The 19,264-nt window shown below is 35.9% G+C and overlaps 1 protein-coding gene across 1 annotated transcript in view; it reads left to right on the top strand.

Moving 5' to 3' along the window:
- Nucleotides 1-19,264, top strand: part of LOC130237006 (HERV-H LTR-associating protein 1) — a 31,654-nt gene that overhangs the window by 930 nt on the left and 11,460 nt on the right. The window contains exons 2-12 of the mRNA XM_056467788.1: nt 2,998-3,075; nt 3,162-3,218; nt 6,918-6,998; nt 9,136-9,219; nt 9,350-9,433; nt 10,241-10,324; nt 10,459-10,515; nt 11,009-11,089; nt 11,171-11,200; nt 11,330-11,431; nt 13,615-13,929. Of these exons, the coding sequence (XP_056323763.1) occupies nt 3,000-3,075; nt 3,162-3,218; nt 6,918-6,998; nt 9,136-9,219; nt 9,350-9,433; nt 10,241-10,324; nt 10,459-10,515; nt 11,009-11,089; nt 11,171-11,200; nt 11,330-11,431; nt 13,615-13,929 (1,051 nt within the window). The 5' untranslated portion in view covers nt 2,998-2,999. The remainder of the gene's footprint in view (nt 1-2,997; nt 3,076-3,161; nt 3,219-6,917; nt 6,999-9,135; nt 9,220-9,349; nt 9,434-10,240; nt 10,325-10,458; nt 10,516-11,008; nt 11,090-11,170; nt 11,201-11,329; nt 11,432-13,614; nt 13,930-19,264) is intronic.

Genomic DNA, 19,264 nt, shown 5'->3' with positions numbered 1-19,264 from the left:
TTTTCTTGTTTTAGTTGTACTAAATATTTATTTGGGAAAATTTGCCTTTGGAGCAGAATTATACAAAATATTTAAGTTTTGTTTTGTTTGTTTGCATGTATGAATAAGACAAATTAAAACAAATTAGCCACTAAATCAAAGAAGTTGTTGTGAGATTGAGTTGAAAATTATACTATTATATTACTATTTAATATATGTGCATATATATATATATATATATATATATATATATATATATATATATATATATATATATATATATATATATATATATGTATATATATATGTATATATATATATATATATATATATATATATATATATATATATATATATATATATATGTATATATATATATATAATATTTATTTAATTGTTTTTATTTTTTATGTTGAATCAATTTCTTTTAATTGGTATTTATGTGTGTTTTTATAAAAAATTGTTCTGTATTTTTATGAAATATTCGTTAAGGTCTTAATAAATAACTTATAAATATAAATAATAATAATAATCTTCATAATTAAGTCACTTCATTATTTATTTATTATGTTTAATGTATATACAGTTGAATTCAGAATTATTAGCCCCCTTTTGAATTTTTTTTTCTTTTTTAAATATTTCCCAAATGATGTTTAACAGAGCAAGGAAATTTTCACAGTATGTCTGATAATATTATTTCTTCTGGAGAAAGTCTTATTTGTTTTATTTCAGCTAGAATAAAAGCAGTTTTTGATTTTTAAAAACCATTTAAGATCAATATTATTAGCCCCTTTAAGCTATATTTTTTTCGATAGTCTACAGAGCAAACCATCGTTATACAATAACTTGCCTAATTAACCCAACCTTCCTATAACCTAATTAACGTAGTTAAGCCTTTAAATGTCACTTTAAGCTGTATAGAAATGTCTTGAAAAATACCTAGTAAAATATTGTGTACTGTCATCATGGAAAAGAGAAAATAAATCAGTTATTAGAAATAAGTTATTAAAACTATTATGTTTAGAAATGTGTTAAAATCTTTTCTCCATTAAAGAGAAATTTGGGAAAAACTAAACAGGGGGCCTAATAATTCTGACTTCAACTATATATATATATATATATATATATATATATATATATATATATATATATATATATATATATATATATATATATATATATATAATATATATATATGATTGAAATTTTTTATGTTGTGTTTAGAATTAATAATAACTGATTTTATACAAACTACCTAGACTTAAAAAAAAAAGAGAAAAGTTTAAGAATGGAAGTAAATACAGAAAATCCAGCCCAACTTTACACACAAAAATATAATCAGATATAAAATCAACAAAATATGTTCTGAAAATGATTTCTTATTATGCCTATTCTTAATGTGTTGGAATTACAGCAAACAAAATTTAATAGAAAAGATCTGACAGAGTGTCTGAAGCATTAAACATCCAGTAACTTTTCCAGAGCATCATTAAGAGGGTTTTGTACTAAATTTCTCTGGAGGATTGAGCTGGCTCTGTTGTGTCTTTACTAATGAAGTCTTTGATCATTAATGATATTTTCTGTGCAGTGAAAGACTGATCTGAACGTGTGCACATGATGATCTGTGTACAGTGAGCTGATTGAGGCTAATTGAGTTTGCAGTGACTGATCCACTTTCTGTGAAAATGAGTGTGAAGTTTACTGTCTTGTCACACACAAATTACATTACATTACATTACATTACATATACAGGCATGTCCACATATAAGTCAGAAATGAACCATAAATTTAGCTTTTACTTTTATTTGGGTCAAAGATAAAGGATGAAATGTCTCCTCTAAACACATTTAGAACAAGAATACTTTATTTAGATTTTGATTTGATTATTCTATTAAGTGTCTTTTTTATTTTTATATTTGGCAACCACTGTTTCATACATTTTCAAAAAAACACATTTTTATGTCAAAAGATATAAATAGAATAATTTTTAAAATGTATATAATTATTATATATTAAATGGTATTGTTATTTTTATATTTGGCAACAACTGTTTGTTAATTTATAAGTTAAAAGATATAGATAGAATAATATAGATAGAATAGTGTGTGTGTGTGTGTGTGTGCGTGCGTGCGTGCGTGTGTGCGTGCGTGCGTGCGTGCGTGCGTGTGTGTGTGTGACATTTTGTTTTCCAAATTATTTTCTCATCAAATTTTTTAATATTTTGTTTTGTTTAATGTTTTTATTATTCACGAAATGTTTTATTATCTTTATTATTACTACAGTAAATAATTAAAATAATAATAATAAATAAATATTTTAGTAATAATTAAAACAACCATTACTCATTTATGCAATTCATCATTTGTTTATTTGTCTTATTTATTTTTTATTACATTTGTAATTGTATTATCTTTTTTCTCCATCCTTACTGCTATAGAATATTATGATTATATGGTTTCAATGGAATATTTGTTTCCCTTTCTAAATGTCTCTGGACGATGTTGGGAAGCTGTAATATTACTATATTTGTGGTCATCGTCAGAGCAATAAAACATAAAAAACTAAGATTAATATTATTTTTATTGTTCTCATCATTAGTTTGTCTGATATTTCTACTCTTTTTCTGACTTTTCTCTGTCAACATACTTGTTTGGCTGCTATAGATTAGCTGAAAACAGGTTTTGGTATTAGAAAAATCTAATTGCTGGTTGTTTAAATACCAAACAAAGCAGATTTAATCATTTCTGAAAGTGACAATATGTTCATGCATTTTTTTAAAAAAAGTATGTTTGTGTTAACTATAGATAAAAATGGACCACAAGATTACAGACATGCACTGTACTGTACTGTACTGTACTGTAGAGGGCAGTACAATGCCAGCTCCGCATTTATGTTTTCATTACTACCTAATATACTGTATATGTAATTTACACTCATTTATATGTAATTTATTCAGGTGCAAAGAACATCTGCCGATCCTGTGAATGTTTTGCTGTGATAAATGTGCTTGCTTCGCAGAAATGGCAGAGCTCAACCACTGGATCAGCATCAGAATCTGCGCTGTCACTTTATCTCTGTTCCTTATTCATACGCAAGGTTGGTCACTGAAGAATTAAAAAAGACAAAGTTTGCATTATTGTATCAGCTAGTCGAGCGCTAAATAATACAGGTTTTTTTTTCAGTTCCAAGACAAGGCCAGTCGATGCAAACCGAGAAACGAGAGCTCCTGGTGTCCACAGGTAACCAATCAGAGAGAATCAATCATCAACCAAACACATACACACTGTTAAAAGCAATTAGTTGGCTTTACATTAAAAAGTAGTTAAACTCATCTGACAATAATTAAGTTAATTAATACTTAATTAAATAAGAAGGTCGCTGGTTCGAGCCTTGGCTGGGTCAGTTGGCATTTCTGTGTGGAGTTTGCATGTTCTCCCCGTGTTTGTGTGGGTTTCCTCCGGGTGCTCTGGTTTCCCCCACAAGTCCAAAGACATGTGGTATAGGTTAATTGGGTAAGCTATAATTGTCCGTAGGGTATGTGTGTGAATGAGTGTGTGTGGATGTTTCCCAGTGATGGGTTGCGGCTGGAAGGGCATCCGCTGCGTAAAACATATGCTGGATAAGTTGGTGGTTCATTCCACTGTGGAAACCCCAGATTAATAAAGGAACTAAACCGAAATGAAAATGAATGAATGAATGAACTGTGCATAATTATAAAAATTAAGTCAACTTAACAGTTACAATGTCAAAAATGCAGGGTTCCACACAATTCCTTCATGTTGTCCCAACACAAATAGAATAAGTTAAATTAATTGTCTTTACAATTTTTTGTGGGTTGAACATAAAGAATTAAGTTGTCCTCTAAACACTCAAGATATGTGTTGATTCAGCTCGTTTATACAAGTAGTTTGAACAAGCAGCAAAAAGTCAATGTTGCTTTTAAGGCAATGGGTTTACTTACAAAAAATATGGCAACCAGTGTTGGGTAAGTTACTTAAAAAAAAAGTCATTAATTACTAATTACATCACTAAAATTGTATTTAAATTATTTTGTAATTACTGTGACTGAACTTTTGTAGCTCAATGAGTAATTTATTTACGTGACTCAATATTGAAAATCCACATAAATCTCAACGCAAACATTATGGAAATGAAACTCTTAATTCTTTAAATTTGAGGACCTAAAGACCTTTTAGTGTTGTTTAAAATATATATTTAAGTGAAGTTTCACAAACTAATTTAGAGAGGAGCACGTGATATGATTGATCTCGGCTGGTCTCTCATCTGTAATCATTGGTAAACCAATCAGATTATTCCAAACTCACTATAAATAGCCCATCTAGCCTTACTCCCTTATCTTCCTTTTTTGAAGAATCCCCCCATCGACCCCATCTCCCTCTTTCCTCCTTTACCAGGGGAAGCTCTCAGGAACATCCTGATCCTTGCTCATTGACCAGACAGGAGCCCTGAGCTCAGTTATGTCCGAGGTTCTCTCAAGGTTCTCTGCTGGGACAGCATGCCAAACTGCTATTATTATCAAGCAAAAAGTGTGAACACTTGAAGCTTTAAATGTTCATTCATTCATTCATTCGCCAGAACGGAATGAACCACCAACTTATTGTAATGTGAACAGGACGCTGACAAGGAAGTGTGGATCCAAATGCAGGTTCATTGAGAATGGTCAGGCAAACAACAGTCAACACAGGGGCAAACAGATCTATGCAGGCAAATCCAGAGTCATAATCAAATCCACAGGCGAAAGTCAGTACAGGCAGGAAGCAGGCAACATAAACAAACAAACACTAGAGTCAAAAACCCGGCAAGACAAGGAAAACGTGTCGTAATGTTCACAAAGCTGTTCAACAAGACTCAGCAACAATGTGTGTGTTTGTGCTGTTTTCATAGTGCTTGTAATCAGTCTTTGAGCAGCATCAGCTGTGTGAGTCTAATCAATGGAGACTTAGAGCAGGTGTGTGTGTTGCATGATAGGACTTGTAGTTCATATGAGACAGGGTTGTAGTCCATGTAATGGCGGATTTGTAGTTCTATGCGATCTGTGTGTTTATCAGCGATCTGCCAGGATTAGATCGCTGGTGATTGTGACAGTTATCCAGCATATGTTTTACACAGTGGATGCTCTTCCAGCCTCAACCCAGCACTGGGAAACACCCATACACACTCATTCACACATACACTACGGCCAATTTAGTTGATTTAATTCAGCTACAGCGCATGTCTTTGGACTGTGGGAGAAACCGGATCACCTGGAGGGAGAAACCGGATCACCTGGAGGAAACTCACGCCAACGCTGGGAGAACATGCAAACTCCACACAGAAACCCCAACTGACCCAGCCGGGGCATGAACCAGCAACCTTCTTGCTGTGAGGCGACAGTGCTAACCACTGAGCCACCGTGCTGCTCCAATTTTAAAAGTGTAAATTAAATGTGTAAATTAAGCAAATTAAAAATGAATAAAAATACAAAATGTTTAATTTAATGACACCAAATTTCAAATAGACCATATATAAACCTCTAAAATATTTCATTGTTTCTAAGTCATGCACAAATCTAATCCTACTTAGTTGAAAAAACATGAGTTATTCTGCTAAATATATGAAGAACAAAACAAAAATTACACACAAACACACAATTACTCTGCTTCTCTGAATTTACACCTTTTCTAATATCTTAATTCACTTTTTTTCTTAAGCATATGTAACTTGATAAAGCATAAAGCATAAGCATGTCTTGATAAATGTAATATTTCTGCAAAATATACAAAAATATGCAAAATATAATATTTTTTTACTTTATATAGAACTGTTGAGTGTATTTAAGTCAAGAAAATTATAAGTATTGTGGGAATGTGGATTTATATAATCTAGTTCCAAATTAATAATAATCTATATATAACTGAAAAATTATATTCTTAGTTTTTTTAATTAGCTCATTTCATTCAAAACTCTAGCTAGGGTGTGACAGAGATAAAAACCCTCTTGCTCCCTGAGCATAGGCTGAGCCAAAGTGATGCAAATGCTACGGGCAGGGTCTCAACGACTCTTCCTTTGTGTTTGAGTGATACTTCTTAAGCTGGTCAGGGCTAGTGAAACCTCAGGACCCTACACGATCTTCAACTAAACTAGTCAAGCCCATTTTCTTTGTTTCCACCTAGCCACTCCCCTCCTCCTAAAACACTTTATAGACAAGACTCATTTTATACTTGCTTTCAGACTTGTGATAAAACTTGCAGACTGCAGACCTGTAAGAGACTCATTTAAGCTCTTGCAGACTTGTGGATTTCTTGAAGGTGCTGTATGACTGCAGATCAACCAACACGTCTCAATAAAGGAATTCTGTTTTATTTACAGTCTCCTGGACTGGGTTCTCTCTTTTGATTCATTTAAATTTTTTTACAACAGTATCCAAAAATGCTGAGTTCCACACAAATGATTTGTGTTGGGAAAACATGAAGGAATTAATTTAACTTATTAGTTTTTACAAATTTAAGTGGATTGAACATAAAACAATTAGGTTGTCCCTCAAGGACTGTGTTGTTTGTAAATTGTTGTGTGTAAATTACATAAAAACGAAAGTAATCTCTTAATTTATTGAGCAGAAATGTAAGATAATAACAGTAACTAATAACTTTGAAACTATTTACACCCAAGCCAGCACTGAGAGTCCACTAATTGTTTTTAACAGGGTGTGAGATGAATCACTTCACTTCATATATTTAAAAAGCTTTAATATCTTCAGGCGTTTAGTCCTAATGATAAGATGAATGTGAACTGATGAAATCGACTGTAGTCATGAGGTTTATCTCTACAGACTCAGCCTCTGTGTATGTGATTTAGGAATGTTTTACAGGGCTGTAAAGAATGGTTTTGCAGATCGATAGCTGGAATGTATAGATGAGTGTAATCTTCAATTTACCCAGAGATCCCAGCTGAGCACATCGACCCTGCTTCCATAGATCTTACTGGACTCGTCAACACACTCGTCAATGCTTCACAGCCAGGTATTACACGCACACTCACACACTTGTACAGCTATCTATATGAGGAATTCCCATAGACGTAAAGATTTTTATACTGTACAAACTGTAAATTCCATCCCTCTTCCCCAACCCTCACAGGAAACAATCTGCATTTTGACATTTTTTAAATACTTAATTTTGCGTGATTTATGAGCCGTTTTCCTCTTGGGGAACATAATAATGTCCTAATAAGGTCTAAATTTACTGCGATTGCTATACTTGTGGGGACTTTGGATTACACTACCTAAAAAGTCTTGTCGCCTATCCAAGTTTCAGGAACAACAAATAATAACTTGACTTCTAGTTGATCATTTGATATCAGAAGTGGCTTCTGATAGCAAAGGCCTCTAGAAAAACAAAGGCATCTAGATTATGCTTTTTTATGATTATGCCTTGATTTTTTATTATTTAATTAGGGCAGTAAGGTCTGACTTTGCTTAGACAAAAGTCTTGTCTCTTAACAGAAATAATGTACAGTATAGAATATAAAGTCATGGTGCAGTGGAAAAAAGAGTTCATATTGTGTATGACTCCTATGAGCTTGGACAACTCCATCCATACATCTCTGCAGACTCAAATAACTTATTAATAAAGTCATCTGGAATGGCAAAGAAAGCGTTCTTGCAGGACTCCCAGAGTTCATCAAGATTCTTTGGATTCATCTCCAATGCCTCCTCCTCCAACTTACCCCTGACATGCTCAATAATGTTCATATCTGGTGATTGGGCTGGCCAATCCTGGAGCAGCTTGACCTTCTTTGCTTTCAGGAACTTTGATGTGGAGGCTGTAGTATGAGAAGGAGTGCTATCCTGTTGAAGAATTTGTCCTCTCCTGTGGTTTGTAATGTAATGGGCAGCACAAATGTCTTGATACCTCGGGTTGTTGATTTTGTAATCCACTCTGCAGCCCCCATACTGAATGTAACCCCAAACCTTAATTTTTTCTTCACCAAACTTGACTGATTTCCGTGAGAATCTTGAGTCCATGCGGGTTCCAATAGGCCTTCTGCAGTATTTGTGATGATTGGAATGCAGTTCAACAGATGATTCATCTAAAAAAAACCTACCTTCTGCCACTTTTCCGAACGCTCAACTAAAAGTCAAGTTATTATTTGTTGTTTTTACAATGGGATTGACGACAAGACTTTTGTCAGGTAGTGTACAATTGGAATTTGTACAGGTGGAATTTGTACACACTGTACAGGTATATACACATATGGATATATGTGTGGCATTTATGCTGTGTATTCATATGTGGGTTACATACAGTGTAGGTATAAATTATTAAAATAAATTTGTTAAATTTTTTTAAACAACTTTCTGTGTATATCTTGTTAAACATTGTGGCAAAACAAGCTTTCCTAAGAAAGATGAATGGATATATGGGTGACAAATACTGAATTCATTGAAATAGACTAACCATTTTCACTTAGGAATTGCTAGTAATTTTCACAATTGAATGCAAAAATGGCAAGTAACACATGTAAAGTTTAAAAAGATACAAATTGTATTTTCTTGTAAAACATAAACTTCCAACAAACTTCAAGAAAATAGGAAATAGCATACAGTTGAAGTCAGAATTATTATCCCTCCTGAATTATTAGCCCCCCTGTAAATTATTTCCCTATTGCTGTTTAACGGAGAGAAGATTTTTTTCAACACATTTATAAACATAATAGTTTTAATAACTCATCTCTAATAACTGATTTATTTTATCTTTGCCATGATGACAGTAAATAATATTTGACTAGATATTTTTCACGATATTAGTATTTAGCTTAAAGTGCAATTTAAAGGCTTAACTAGGTTAACTAGGTAATTAGCAAGTTATGGTAATTAGGCAAGTTATTGTTTAACAGTAGATTGTTCTGTTGACAATAACAAACAAATATTGCTTATAATATTGTCTAATAATGTTGACCTTAAAATGGTTTTCAAAAATTAAAAACTGATTCTATTCTAGCCAAAATAAAACAACTTTTTCCAGAAGAAAAATTATTATAGGAAATACTGTGAAAAATTCCTTGCTCTGTTAAACATCATTTGGGAAAAATAAATAGTAGTAAGGGCAAGTAATTTTGCCTTCAACTGTATATATGTTTTTTACATGTGTGTTTCAGGTTCCCAGCATCTTTTCTCGTTACTCAGTGTGACGTCTCACAGTTCCCTCTCTCTCCAAAAGCTCACCCTGCTGGTCTACAACAGTAACTATGCTCATCCACACAGCCAAATTACATCGTAACTACAGCAACAATATGGCACAAATATGAAGTAATTTTGTGTATGTTTGCATGTGTGTATCTGTGCGTCATGTACACATGTATGGCTGTGTAGTCTCAAACTTTCAGGAGATTGAGAGCAGTTTATTTTCCTTGAGATACTGTTACTGCCTGACAAACAGGACCAATGACCTAACAGGTGAAATATCTATAATATATAATCAATGCCTATAGAGTGTCCTATCAACAACCCAGGCTCATTCTGATTACGTACCCCTATATACATTTCTGGAGAGCGCCAGATACATTTCAGGAGGTACATTTTTTGCAGTTTTTGTTTTTTCAAATTCACCAGAGGCCACTGTGTACACTTTTTGTGATCTCAAATTTCTCTCTAGAGTGCCATTCGCGCCTTCTCTTGTCGTGTAAATGCACCAGATTCCGCTGTTGACTGACTGACTGACTGACTGACTGATCGACTGACCCAGCCACCTCCTTCCCTAAACCCAACCGACAGTGTTTTCAAAAAAATCCAGAAAAAGAAAAGCTCTTGCGGCAGCCTGATTTTTATTACGTTTTCAGATTTTCCAACATTCTCTTCCTGTTACTTACTTTATTATTTAATTTTTTGCCTTTTGTTTTGCTTTACCTGCTTTCTGGAGCTATTCTTCCCCAGACTCAAACCCCATCGTCACAGTCAAATCCGCTCTGCATCTCAAATCCTCCGACGTATGCATGCAAACTAGTAACAGCAGAAAAGCTGTCCACATGGAGGTACGCGATCAGCTGGTAAGCGTAAAAAGGAACGGCATCATACCGCCCCATAGTGTTCATTTTAAAGATGAAATACAGCCATACATTCCTCTGGCTACATAATCCGTGATCTCCAAAAATCTATATAGGGGTATATTTTCAGAATGAGTCTATGTTGCCTATCAAAGATGAGCACCTCTAAATAATAATTCAATTTCAAATTCTAATTCAGTACCACAATGGTGTGTTATAGATTTCACAGCTATTCTGCTGGATGTGATGGGAAATTCCACCAGTTACCTGCAAGAACTGTTTAAATCCAGCTCCATCCTCTCAGGTACTCAGTACTGTATCATGTGAAACTGCTTTTTACCTTAGCATTACTGTGCTGTAATGGTCTAGCACAGGTCACTCTTCATATATCATATCAGTGTCATGTTGTCTGTGTTTTTGCTATTATAATTATTTCAGTCAGTCAGAAAAACAGCTCTGACTGCATCTATATCTGTGTCATGGCTGGAAAGACAGGTGAGTTAGAGTATTCATTCATACACTGTTTATTTTTCGTTCATTCATTTTCCTTCGGCTTAGTCCCTTATTTATCAGGCGTCGCCACAGCAGAGTGAACTGCCAACTACTCCAGCATATGTTTTACACAGCGCCAACCCCCCAAACCCAGTACTGGGAAACACCCATAAATTCTCACATTTACACATGCACACATACACTTCAGCCAATTTAGCTGTTTATTTTTTATCATCAAATAATTTGTGATTTTTTAAATGGCAATTCTTTACTTTATTAAATAAAAAATGGCACAGTATAGATATGAACTCGCTCAAAACTAGTTTTTTTGAATGAGCGCACTTTGCGTCAATGTATTATCTACGATTAGCAACGATTTACACTATCATTTGAAATCAATTTATTAAAATAATCAAAATATACAAACTACTATATGTGTGCAATTAAAAGCAGAAAGTAAAACAAAACTGAAACTAATATAAGGACATGTGTTCAGACAGTGATCTGTCAAAGCTGTGGGACATGGACTCTGTCACACCTCTGTTTAATCAGACCATCACAGAGGAAATAGCCAGAGGTAAATATTTATTTCTCAAACACTTTTTTCTTTTGAAAAATAAAGCTGGTCAAATGTAATTTCCCTCCTGATTCCCTTTAGGTAATATGACATTTCCACTCCTGCCCTTTGGTGAGTGTAAGCGTTTAATTAGTGTCTGTTTTCAGCTGTGATACTATAAGCTATCTTGTAATTTTTTTATGAAACTGTGTATGAATGTAGCACTAGAATGAGAATATACCAATCAGATTTCTGCTTTAGTAGTGTGGCATGACCTTCCAAACAACAGTGATCTGGTGCAATGGCCTAAAGCCAGTACAGACTCCCACAGGACTGCCAGTACAGATGTCCACAGGAGCACAGGTATCTTAACTACAGTATTTAGGAGTTTCAGGCTGATCTGAATATTTGAGTTATTCCGCTTGATTTATAAAACTTGGAATATAATGGAACATAATACTATAATCCTTTCTAACTGGTCTGACCGACAAAGTCTTTAATCTTTCTATGTTTAGATTATTGGAAAAAGTAGAGAACTCTGGCAACACTTTAAATTCAAGAGATTGTATTCAAATTTTCTACTTTTATTACAGGTGTTGCTGGAGTTTCCTTTATTTTACTATATTTGCATTTTGTTCACGCACCTTGTATGGTGGTGCTTCAGACCTTCCCTTACCAATGTTCAAATCATTCAAATTTCAACATTTATGGAAGGGGTGAATACTTTCAAACTGTAAATTACAAAGATGATATATTTATACCCTATATAACTTCTTCTACATTTAAAGTTCAGTTACAATTAACTTTGACTGGTAGACTATACAAAGAGTGGAATAAAAACAGATCTTAACTATAGTAGAAGAATCCACCTCTTTATGGAGATACAGTATATACATATCGAAACTGTGCCAATAAGAGACCTCCAAACATTTTTTGGAAACCTTTTTTGTGTATTTCTACTGACTGAAGTGGGAACGGAGCTCATGGCCCATTTCCACTGAGTGGTTTGGTACGGCTCACCTTTATCAGGCTTGAGTTTCCACTGCCAAAAAGGTACCAATGGTGGGTGTGGTGTACAGCCTGAAAGTTGCAGTCGACATTATTCTCACTCAAGGAAATGTCAAAGTAAAGCTGTATGGGTCGTTCACATATCATATGAGAAGCACTTCTCACAAAACAGATGCTTTATACACATAAATACTTGTTTATAAATGTTCATTACTAACCTTTCTATGAACATGATTTGATTATAACTGCAGATCAATGATGCGTGTGCGAAATAGCATACTGTAATGTTTGCAATTATATAAAATAAATAAGTAAATGCAACACATATGAACACATACAGCCCCTTACAGTCTCTGATATGTTACCAATTACAGAAAAACTACACACAACATACATTTAGTCCTTATTAGGGTTCAAAAACAACACGCAAAATATAGCCCACAGTCAGTGCAAACCTCTCATATGTCTATAATCTTCACCAGCACATGTAACCTCTGTTAGAAAGTAATTCCGTCATTGCGAGTTCATGATAGTCCAAAAGGTGATGATAATAGCTATACATAGCAGACTGGTCATGTTTTAAGTTGCTGAAGGAATCATTTGGGGGTTTTTTTGGCTTCTCCTTTGTTTTTTCGCACTTCACTCTCGCGTTTGTCCGTTTCTAAAAGGATCGGATGTCAAAAGCACTTCAATAATCAAGCGCCCGTTATTATCATCAGCTCAAGTAGTTAGTTATTTCAAAAATAGACGCGATCGCAAGCTCTCTGAGGAAAGTGAAACCGCTCGCACTTTTAGACGGGCTTGTAAAACAACAATAAGATGCAACAGATTTTGTTCTTCTTTACTTTGTGTCTGTTCATCAAGACGAAGACAAGGTTTGTTTGAGCCCGGGTTGGCCATGGCCTGTTATTATACGTATATATCATAACGGTGTAATGTCTCAGCTGTGTTAAAAATGGCCGTTCCTTTGTTTTAATTCTTTTGCTTGTCCACAAGCGAGTGATGTTTCTCTGTACACCAATAGCGTTCAGCTGCACATCTAGCTCTGCCTTTTAGTACCCTTTTGTTGTGAAAGGTACCCTTTGCAAAAGGTACCCAAAAAAGTGGTACGGTACGGTTTGCTTTTTAATACCCTTTGACAGTGGACACGGCCATAAAAGTGCACTGAACCGTACCCAATCACTCAGTGGAAACGTGCCAAAATAGTAAAAACATGACAGCAAGTAAAGAATGTATAATATTCACACATCCACAGACCTTTTGGTCGTAACATTGTGGTTTTAATAAATTGTTTTCTGTCAGTGTGCTGATTTTTTTAGTTTACTGTCAAAAGCACAATAGCAAAATGCTCATTCATGCTAGAAAAATGCTAATTCATGATTTGTTCAATGTGCAGGGATATATCATTTATAATAAATACTGCTTTATCTCATAAAACTTTTAATCATAAGAAGTAATTTAATTCCATGGTAAATTTATTTACAATGCCAAAAAGTTTTAATCAGCTTGATTTTATTTTTATTTTTTCATTTTTACAGTATCAGCTAGCAACCTGCCATTGACAAACACTGATGCAACAGTGACATCATCAACCCCTATAGCAGCTCTTCCAACTTCTGCCACTGTAACAGCCACTACAACTGTTCCTATGCCAACCACACCAACTAGTGATCTTACAACTGCTGGGACAACCCATCCAACCCCTGATATCATGATGACATCAACAAAATCCAGACCTGTGACTGAAGCCAGCACTCCCAGGATGACCACGGCATTTCCACTGCCAACTTTGAGACGAACAACCACAACAAGCATCCAGCAGCTCACTAAAGCATCTTATACTGAAAAACCAGGCAAGACTCACCATCACCACACACACTTACACAAACACACACACTCACAACCCAGGGATGAGGCAAGAATGGATCAAGTGTGCATATAGTCTTCATAAAAAAGGTTTGGCAAACTGGGCAATGTGTGAAAAATAAATCAACAAAACAATCTGATAAACAAAACTAACATTAAGACGCTCTTACTATTTTTTGTTGTGTATAATGACAGTTTGGGGGGGGGGGGGGGGGGGGGGGGGGAGCTGGTTGGAAGTTTTTAAAACTATAAATATTGGAAGTAAGCTTCAGTTTGTAAACATTAGTTTACAGTATTAGTTAACATAAACTAGGGGAGCGCAGGGCACAAAGTAACGCGGGGTAAGATGTAGCACTGAGTTTTTAGGTATTTGCTCAGGGTTACCAGTGGCATGCTTCCGAGGTTTTCACCACAGTATCAGCAGACATCTTTCTGCCGATTATTGAAAAAGTTTGGCGAAATTTAGATAAGAAACACAGGAGGAACTATTTTTGCAGCATAAAAGTGTTTTCTTTTACTATCAACATTTTTTATTAAAATAAAATCTGTGAAAGTATGTCATTAAAATCTTATATTGTTGTGATTACCGTCTTCTATAGGCTAAAAGACAGAACCATTTAGAAAACATGTAAAAAACACAGTGACTGCTAGCCAGTTTTAAAGAAAACAAGACACAGCAGGGTTAGTTGTAACAGGATGTTACAAATTAGCCACACACTGTTGGACACCAATTAAACTAACAAAATCATTTTTGAATTTTGAGTTTAATATTGGGAACTTTTTAAATAAAAATGTTTTTTTTATTAGAAAAATTTATTAGAAAATTTTTTATTGCTAATAATGCAAATAAATGCATTGTATAATAATGGATATAGATGCAAATGTGTTTATCCACTAGATAAATAAATAAACATACTGTGCTATGCAGAATAAAAAAATTGAGTTAAGTACTGAGAAAATATACTATTTAAAGTAAACTGAATTTAAATTAATTGTGTGAAATTTGACTTTATAAGCATGTGTTACAACTAACCCTCTGTCTGTTACAACTTGCCCCACAGGTGGGGTAAATAGTAACATATTTACTCCTGGGACTTTTGGCAATACTGCACAGAAACCGCAGGTCTGGTGATCAAACGACCAGTGCTCATTTGTAGGAGAGGCTTGTGTGTTGTTGGTAAAAAAATATGGTTTGGCTAACCCCATTACTTTGTTAATTTTTTGGCCAAAACCAAGCTATGTGCCCTGCTCTCCCCTAATTATCCAAATACTTCTGAAGCATTGATTTATATTAGTTGCATTGACATTAAAGTATAATTTCATTAATTGATGTAAACAAAGAAAGAAAAATTGAAAAATCCATTTAAAAAAGAAAATTATTGGCTGTTCATTGGAGTTGTACAAGATGTGACTTTCTACTTTTCTAACGGTGGAATTTGAAACACACTGACAAAAATTTATTTAATGAGTTTTTGTGTTTAAATATTTGCAGTATACAGGCCCATAGCCAGCCTATTGAAAGTGAAAAAAAACACAGTTCTTTTTTTCTCAGTAAGTGAAGCTTTTTTCAGTTCATTCATTCATTTTCTTTTCGACTTTGTCTCTTTATTAATCTGGGGTTGCTACAGCGGAATGAACCGCCAGCTTATCCAGCATATGTTTTACGCAGCGGATGCCATTCCAGCTGCAACCCATCACTGCGAAACACCCATACACTCCCACTCACACGCATACACTACGGCCAATTTAGCTTCCCCAATTCACCTGTACCGCATGCATTTAAACTGTGGGGGAAACCGGAGCCCCCGAGAAAAACCACACAAACGTGAAGAGAACAAGCAAACTCCACACTAAGATGCCAACTGACCCAGCCGAGGCTTGACACAGCGACCTTCTTGCTGTGAGGCGACAGTGCTACCCACTGCGCCACTGTGCAGTCCTTTTTGCAGTTATTCTCCTTCTATTCTCCTTCTTCCCTTTCTATTAAATCATGTGGTTCAAATACTGCATTTTAGTGATATTTTAAGCACTAATTTTTGCTGCATTAGCTTGTCGGATGGTCATCATAACCACACTTTTTGATGCAACAAAGTGCTTATCATACTATTTTACCACAAAGTGCTTAATTAGAAATGTACGTTTAAACTGTAATTTAATACAATTTTATAAATGATGTTAAGATATTAGAATTACAAAAAAAGTAGAATAAAAAATCTATTAAATAAATAAATCCTTATTTTTAAAATACAAATTTATTATCATGCATCAATAAAAAATATGTTATAAAAATGTTATAACTAATCAAAAAACAGCTAAAAGCATTAAAAACTGTAGCTTGTAGGTAAATAACAAACTGGCCAGGTCGGAATTTGTAAATTTGAATAATTAAAAATTTAGTTTGTCTTAAAGCCGTCTTCCATCGGTTATTTTCACAATGCATGATGGAATACTGTAAAAATGGGACAAATGAGCTGATATAGAGGCCAAATTCTGGACTTTGTCAGTGGGGGGTGGGTCTTTCGAACCCACCCGAACCCCGTCATATCTGAATAGAATCTGCCTTTAGTTCCACAGGGCCCTCTAGTGGTAAAAAACAAGCAATGCACGTTTATGTGATGTTTTATTTTTTATTTTTACATTACAGACACTCAGAGCACCAAATTCCGTCGTTCTTCAGAACACAAATTAAAACATTTTAGATGAAATCCGAGAGCTCTCCAACCACCCAGAAAAGGAGCCAAAAGTATTGTCAAAACAATCCATGTGAGTGCAGTGGTTTTTGTAATTATATGTTATAGGTTATTGTAATTATATAGTGGTTTTTGTAATTGAATTGTAATTATATAAAGCTCCAATAACACTTTGTGTGCCAAAATGACCAAAAAAAAAAAAAGATTAAAACAACTTTATTCACCAATGTCTTCCACATCAGGTCAGGCTGGTTTACCTATTCAAAGAGAACAGGTCGTTGTGAATTGAGGCGTTTTTTACATGGTAAACAATCTATCCACACTACCACTGATAACTAACCAAAGCAATTAAATGACTTCGTTAAGACCCCAAAGAATATTTTCCCCGCATCCCAGGTCACTTTTAAATAATACTATACTGTAATGAATACGAAAAGAAAATGGAGGATCAAAACACAATGAACTATACACAATGAAGATATTACGCTACAACATAGTAAGAACATTGTGCGTAGTTATTACGGTTGTTTAAATAAATTAAAGATATCTATTCACATGACTAGCTGACGCGCACACGCTGGAATGTGACATTGTGACCTTTTCTTCCGTTCAAGCGGCAGCGGCGGCACAGCGGTGCCCGGGCAGGGTTAATTTTATTGTTGCCATGCCAATGATTTGATTTGAATGGAGTCAGTACGGAGCCGCTGATAGTGTCCATAGCAACGCTCCATTATTTTCCCGGGAGATTGTTGTGATTTGGCGGGGTCAGGCAAGGTTAAAAGCACATTAAAAATCAATATACACACTTGCGTCTGTCTCATCGAGTCAGACTCAGAACACAGCGGTCACAGTATATGCGAGAGAGACAGAGAGACATGAATCACACGTCTGAGAGGCTTTTACCTGCTGTCCATGTCAACAGCTCTCCATACAGGTGCCCTCATTCACAGCGGAAGACATGGAGAGACAATGAGAGCCCTCATCGACCCTCGAGTGGACATTTAATCCGGCACATTAATATAGATGTGGCCACTAGATGTCACTACAAGCTAATGCAAATTAAAGAGCCCATATTATAGATGAAATAGGGTCATATTTAGGTTGTAAGGGTCTCCAACAACAGTCTAATGTGCATGCAAGGTCAAACAACACTTTGATGGTCTTATAATCTGCATTTATTTTTACCTAATTATCCCAGCGACTCCCATATGAATCGTTCAGCGATTCATTTGTTCCCAAACCCATCCTCAGCGCGAAGCTAATCTGCGCTGATTGGACCGATGACAGCCTGCTGCGATTGGTTGACGACACTGACAGGCTTCAGCGCGAGACAGAGTGAAATACCCAGCTGCTAATCTACAATATAAAAGTAGTCACAGTGCATACACGCTTCACAGTGGATTTTGGCTGCCAGTGGGTGAATGTAAACACAGACGATGGACTAGAAAATACTGACGACGAACTATTTTATTGAGCAAAAAGTCCAAGAACTGGCGAGGAGATCTCCTAGCCTCCTAGTCACAGTCTTCTTACTCTTTTCACACACACACACACACAAAGGGCCTGCGCGTCCATAAATGAGCGGCTGAATAGAGAGGGCGCGGCGCTCAGTTATATCTGCGAATACCCGTGCGTTACACACACACACACACACACACACACACAGAGGGCCGGCGCGTCCATAAAGGAGCGGCTGAATTGAGGCGGCGCGGCGCTCAGTTATATCCGCGAATACCCGTGCGTTGCACACACGAGGAGACACACACACACACACAGGGCCGGCGCGTCCATAAATGAGCGGCTGAATTGAGGCGGCGCGGCGCTCGGTTATATCCGCGAATACCCGTGCGTTTCACACACACACACACACAGGGCCGGCGCGTCCATAAAGGAGCGGCTGAATTGAGGCGGCGCGGCGCTCAGTTATATCCGCGACTACCCGTGCGTTACACACACGAGGAGACACACACACACAGGGCCGGCGCGTCCATAAATGAGCGGCTGAATTGAGGCGGCGCGGCGCTCAGTTATATCCGCGAATACCTGTGCGTTACACACACGGGGAGACACCCACACACCCACACACACATTACTTGACTGTTGCATGTGTGTAAACAGCTGACGATCCGTAATCAAAGCGGCACGCGTCGCGTTTTCAACGTGGCTTTACACGCGATATGAGAATATAAAGAGTTAACCTGATACAGCACACACGGTTACAAGTAACAAAACACAACTAAATACATCATTTGCAAGATAGAGTAAACGAGGCAATAATTTTAATCGCACGTACTTACACTGGTGAAATGGGGGTAGAAACTGATCCATGATGCTCTGATCCATGTTCAGACAGTCTTCACTGATCCTTCCTTTAACAAACTGATGAAGTCTTCTTTGAAAGCATATAGTTTTCAGAAGCACTCAGAACTGCTCAAGGCTGGGCTATAATGCTGAGGTTTCCTCTTTAATTAGACTCAATAATATCCATCTGCACAGCGTGACTTCATTCGACCGGTGTCTGTCGGTGTGTGTCTCTGTGTGTGTGTGAGACTTTTTTTTCTGTTAGTGGGCGGGGCCGCAGGTTTCAAATCTCCCGGGTTTGCGCGCCCAACTACTTGTGTTTCGTAGCTGC

This window comes from Danio aesculapii, chromosome 2 (genome assembly GCF_903798145.1).
Source record: "Danio aesculapii chromosome 2, fDanAes4.1, whole genome shotgun sequence".
Lineage (NCBI taxonomy): Eukaryota > Metazoa > Chordata > Actinopteri > Cypriniformes > Danionidae > Danio > Danio aesculapii.
This window is presented reverse-complemented; position numbering and strand designations above follow the sequence as displayed.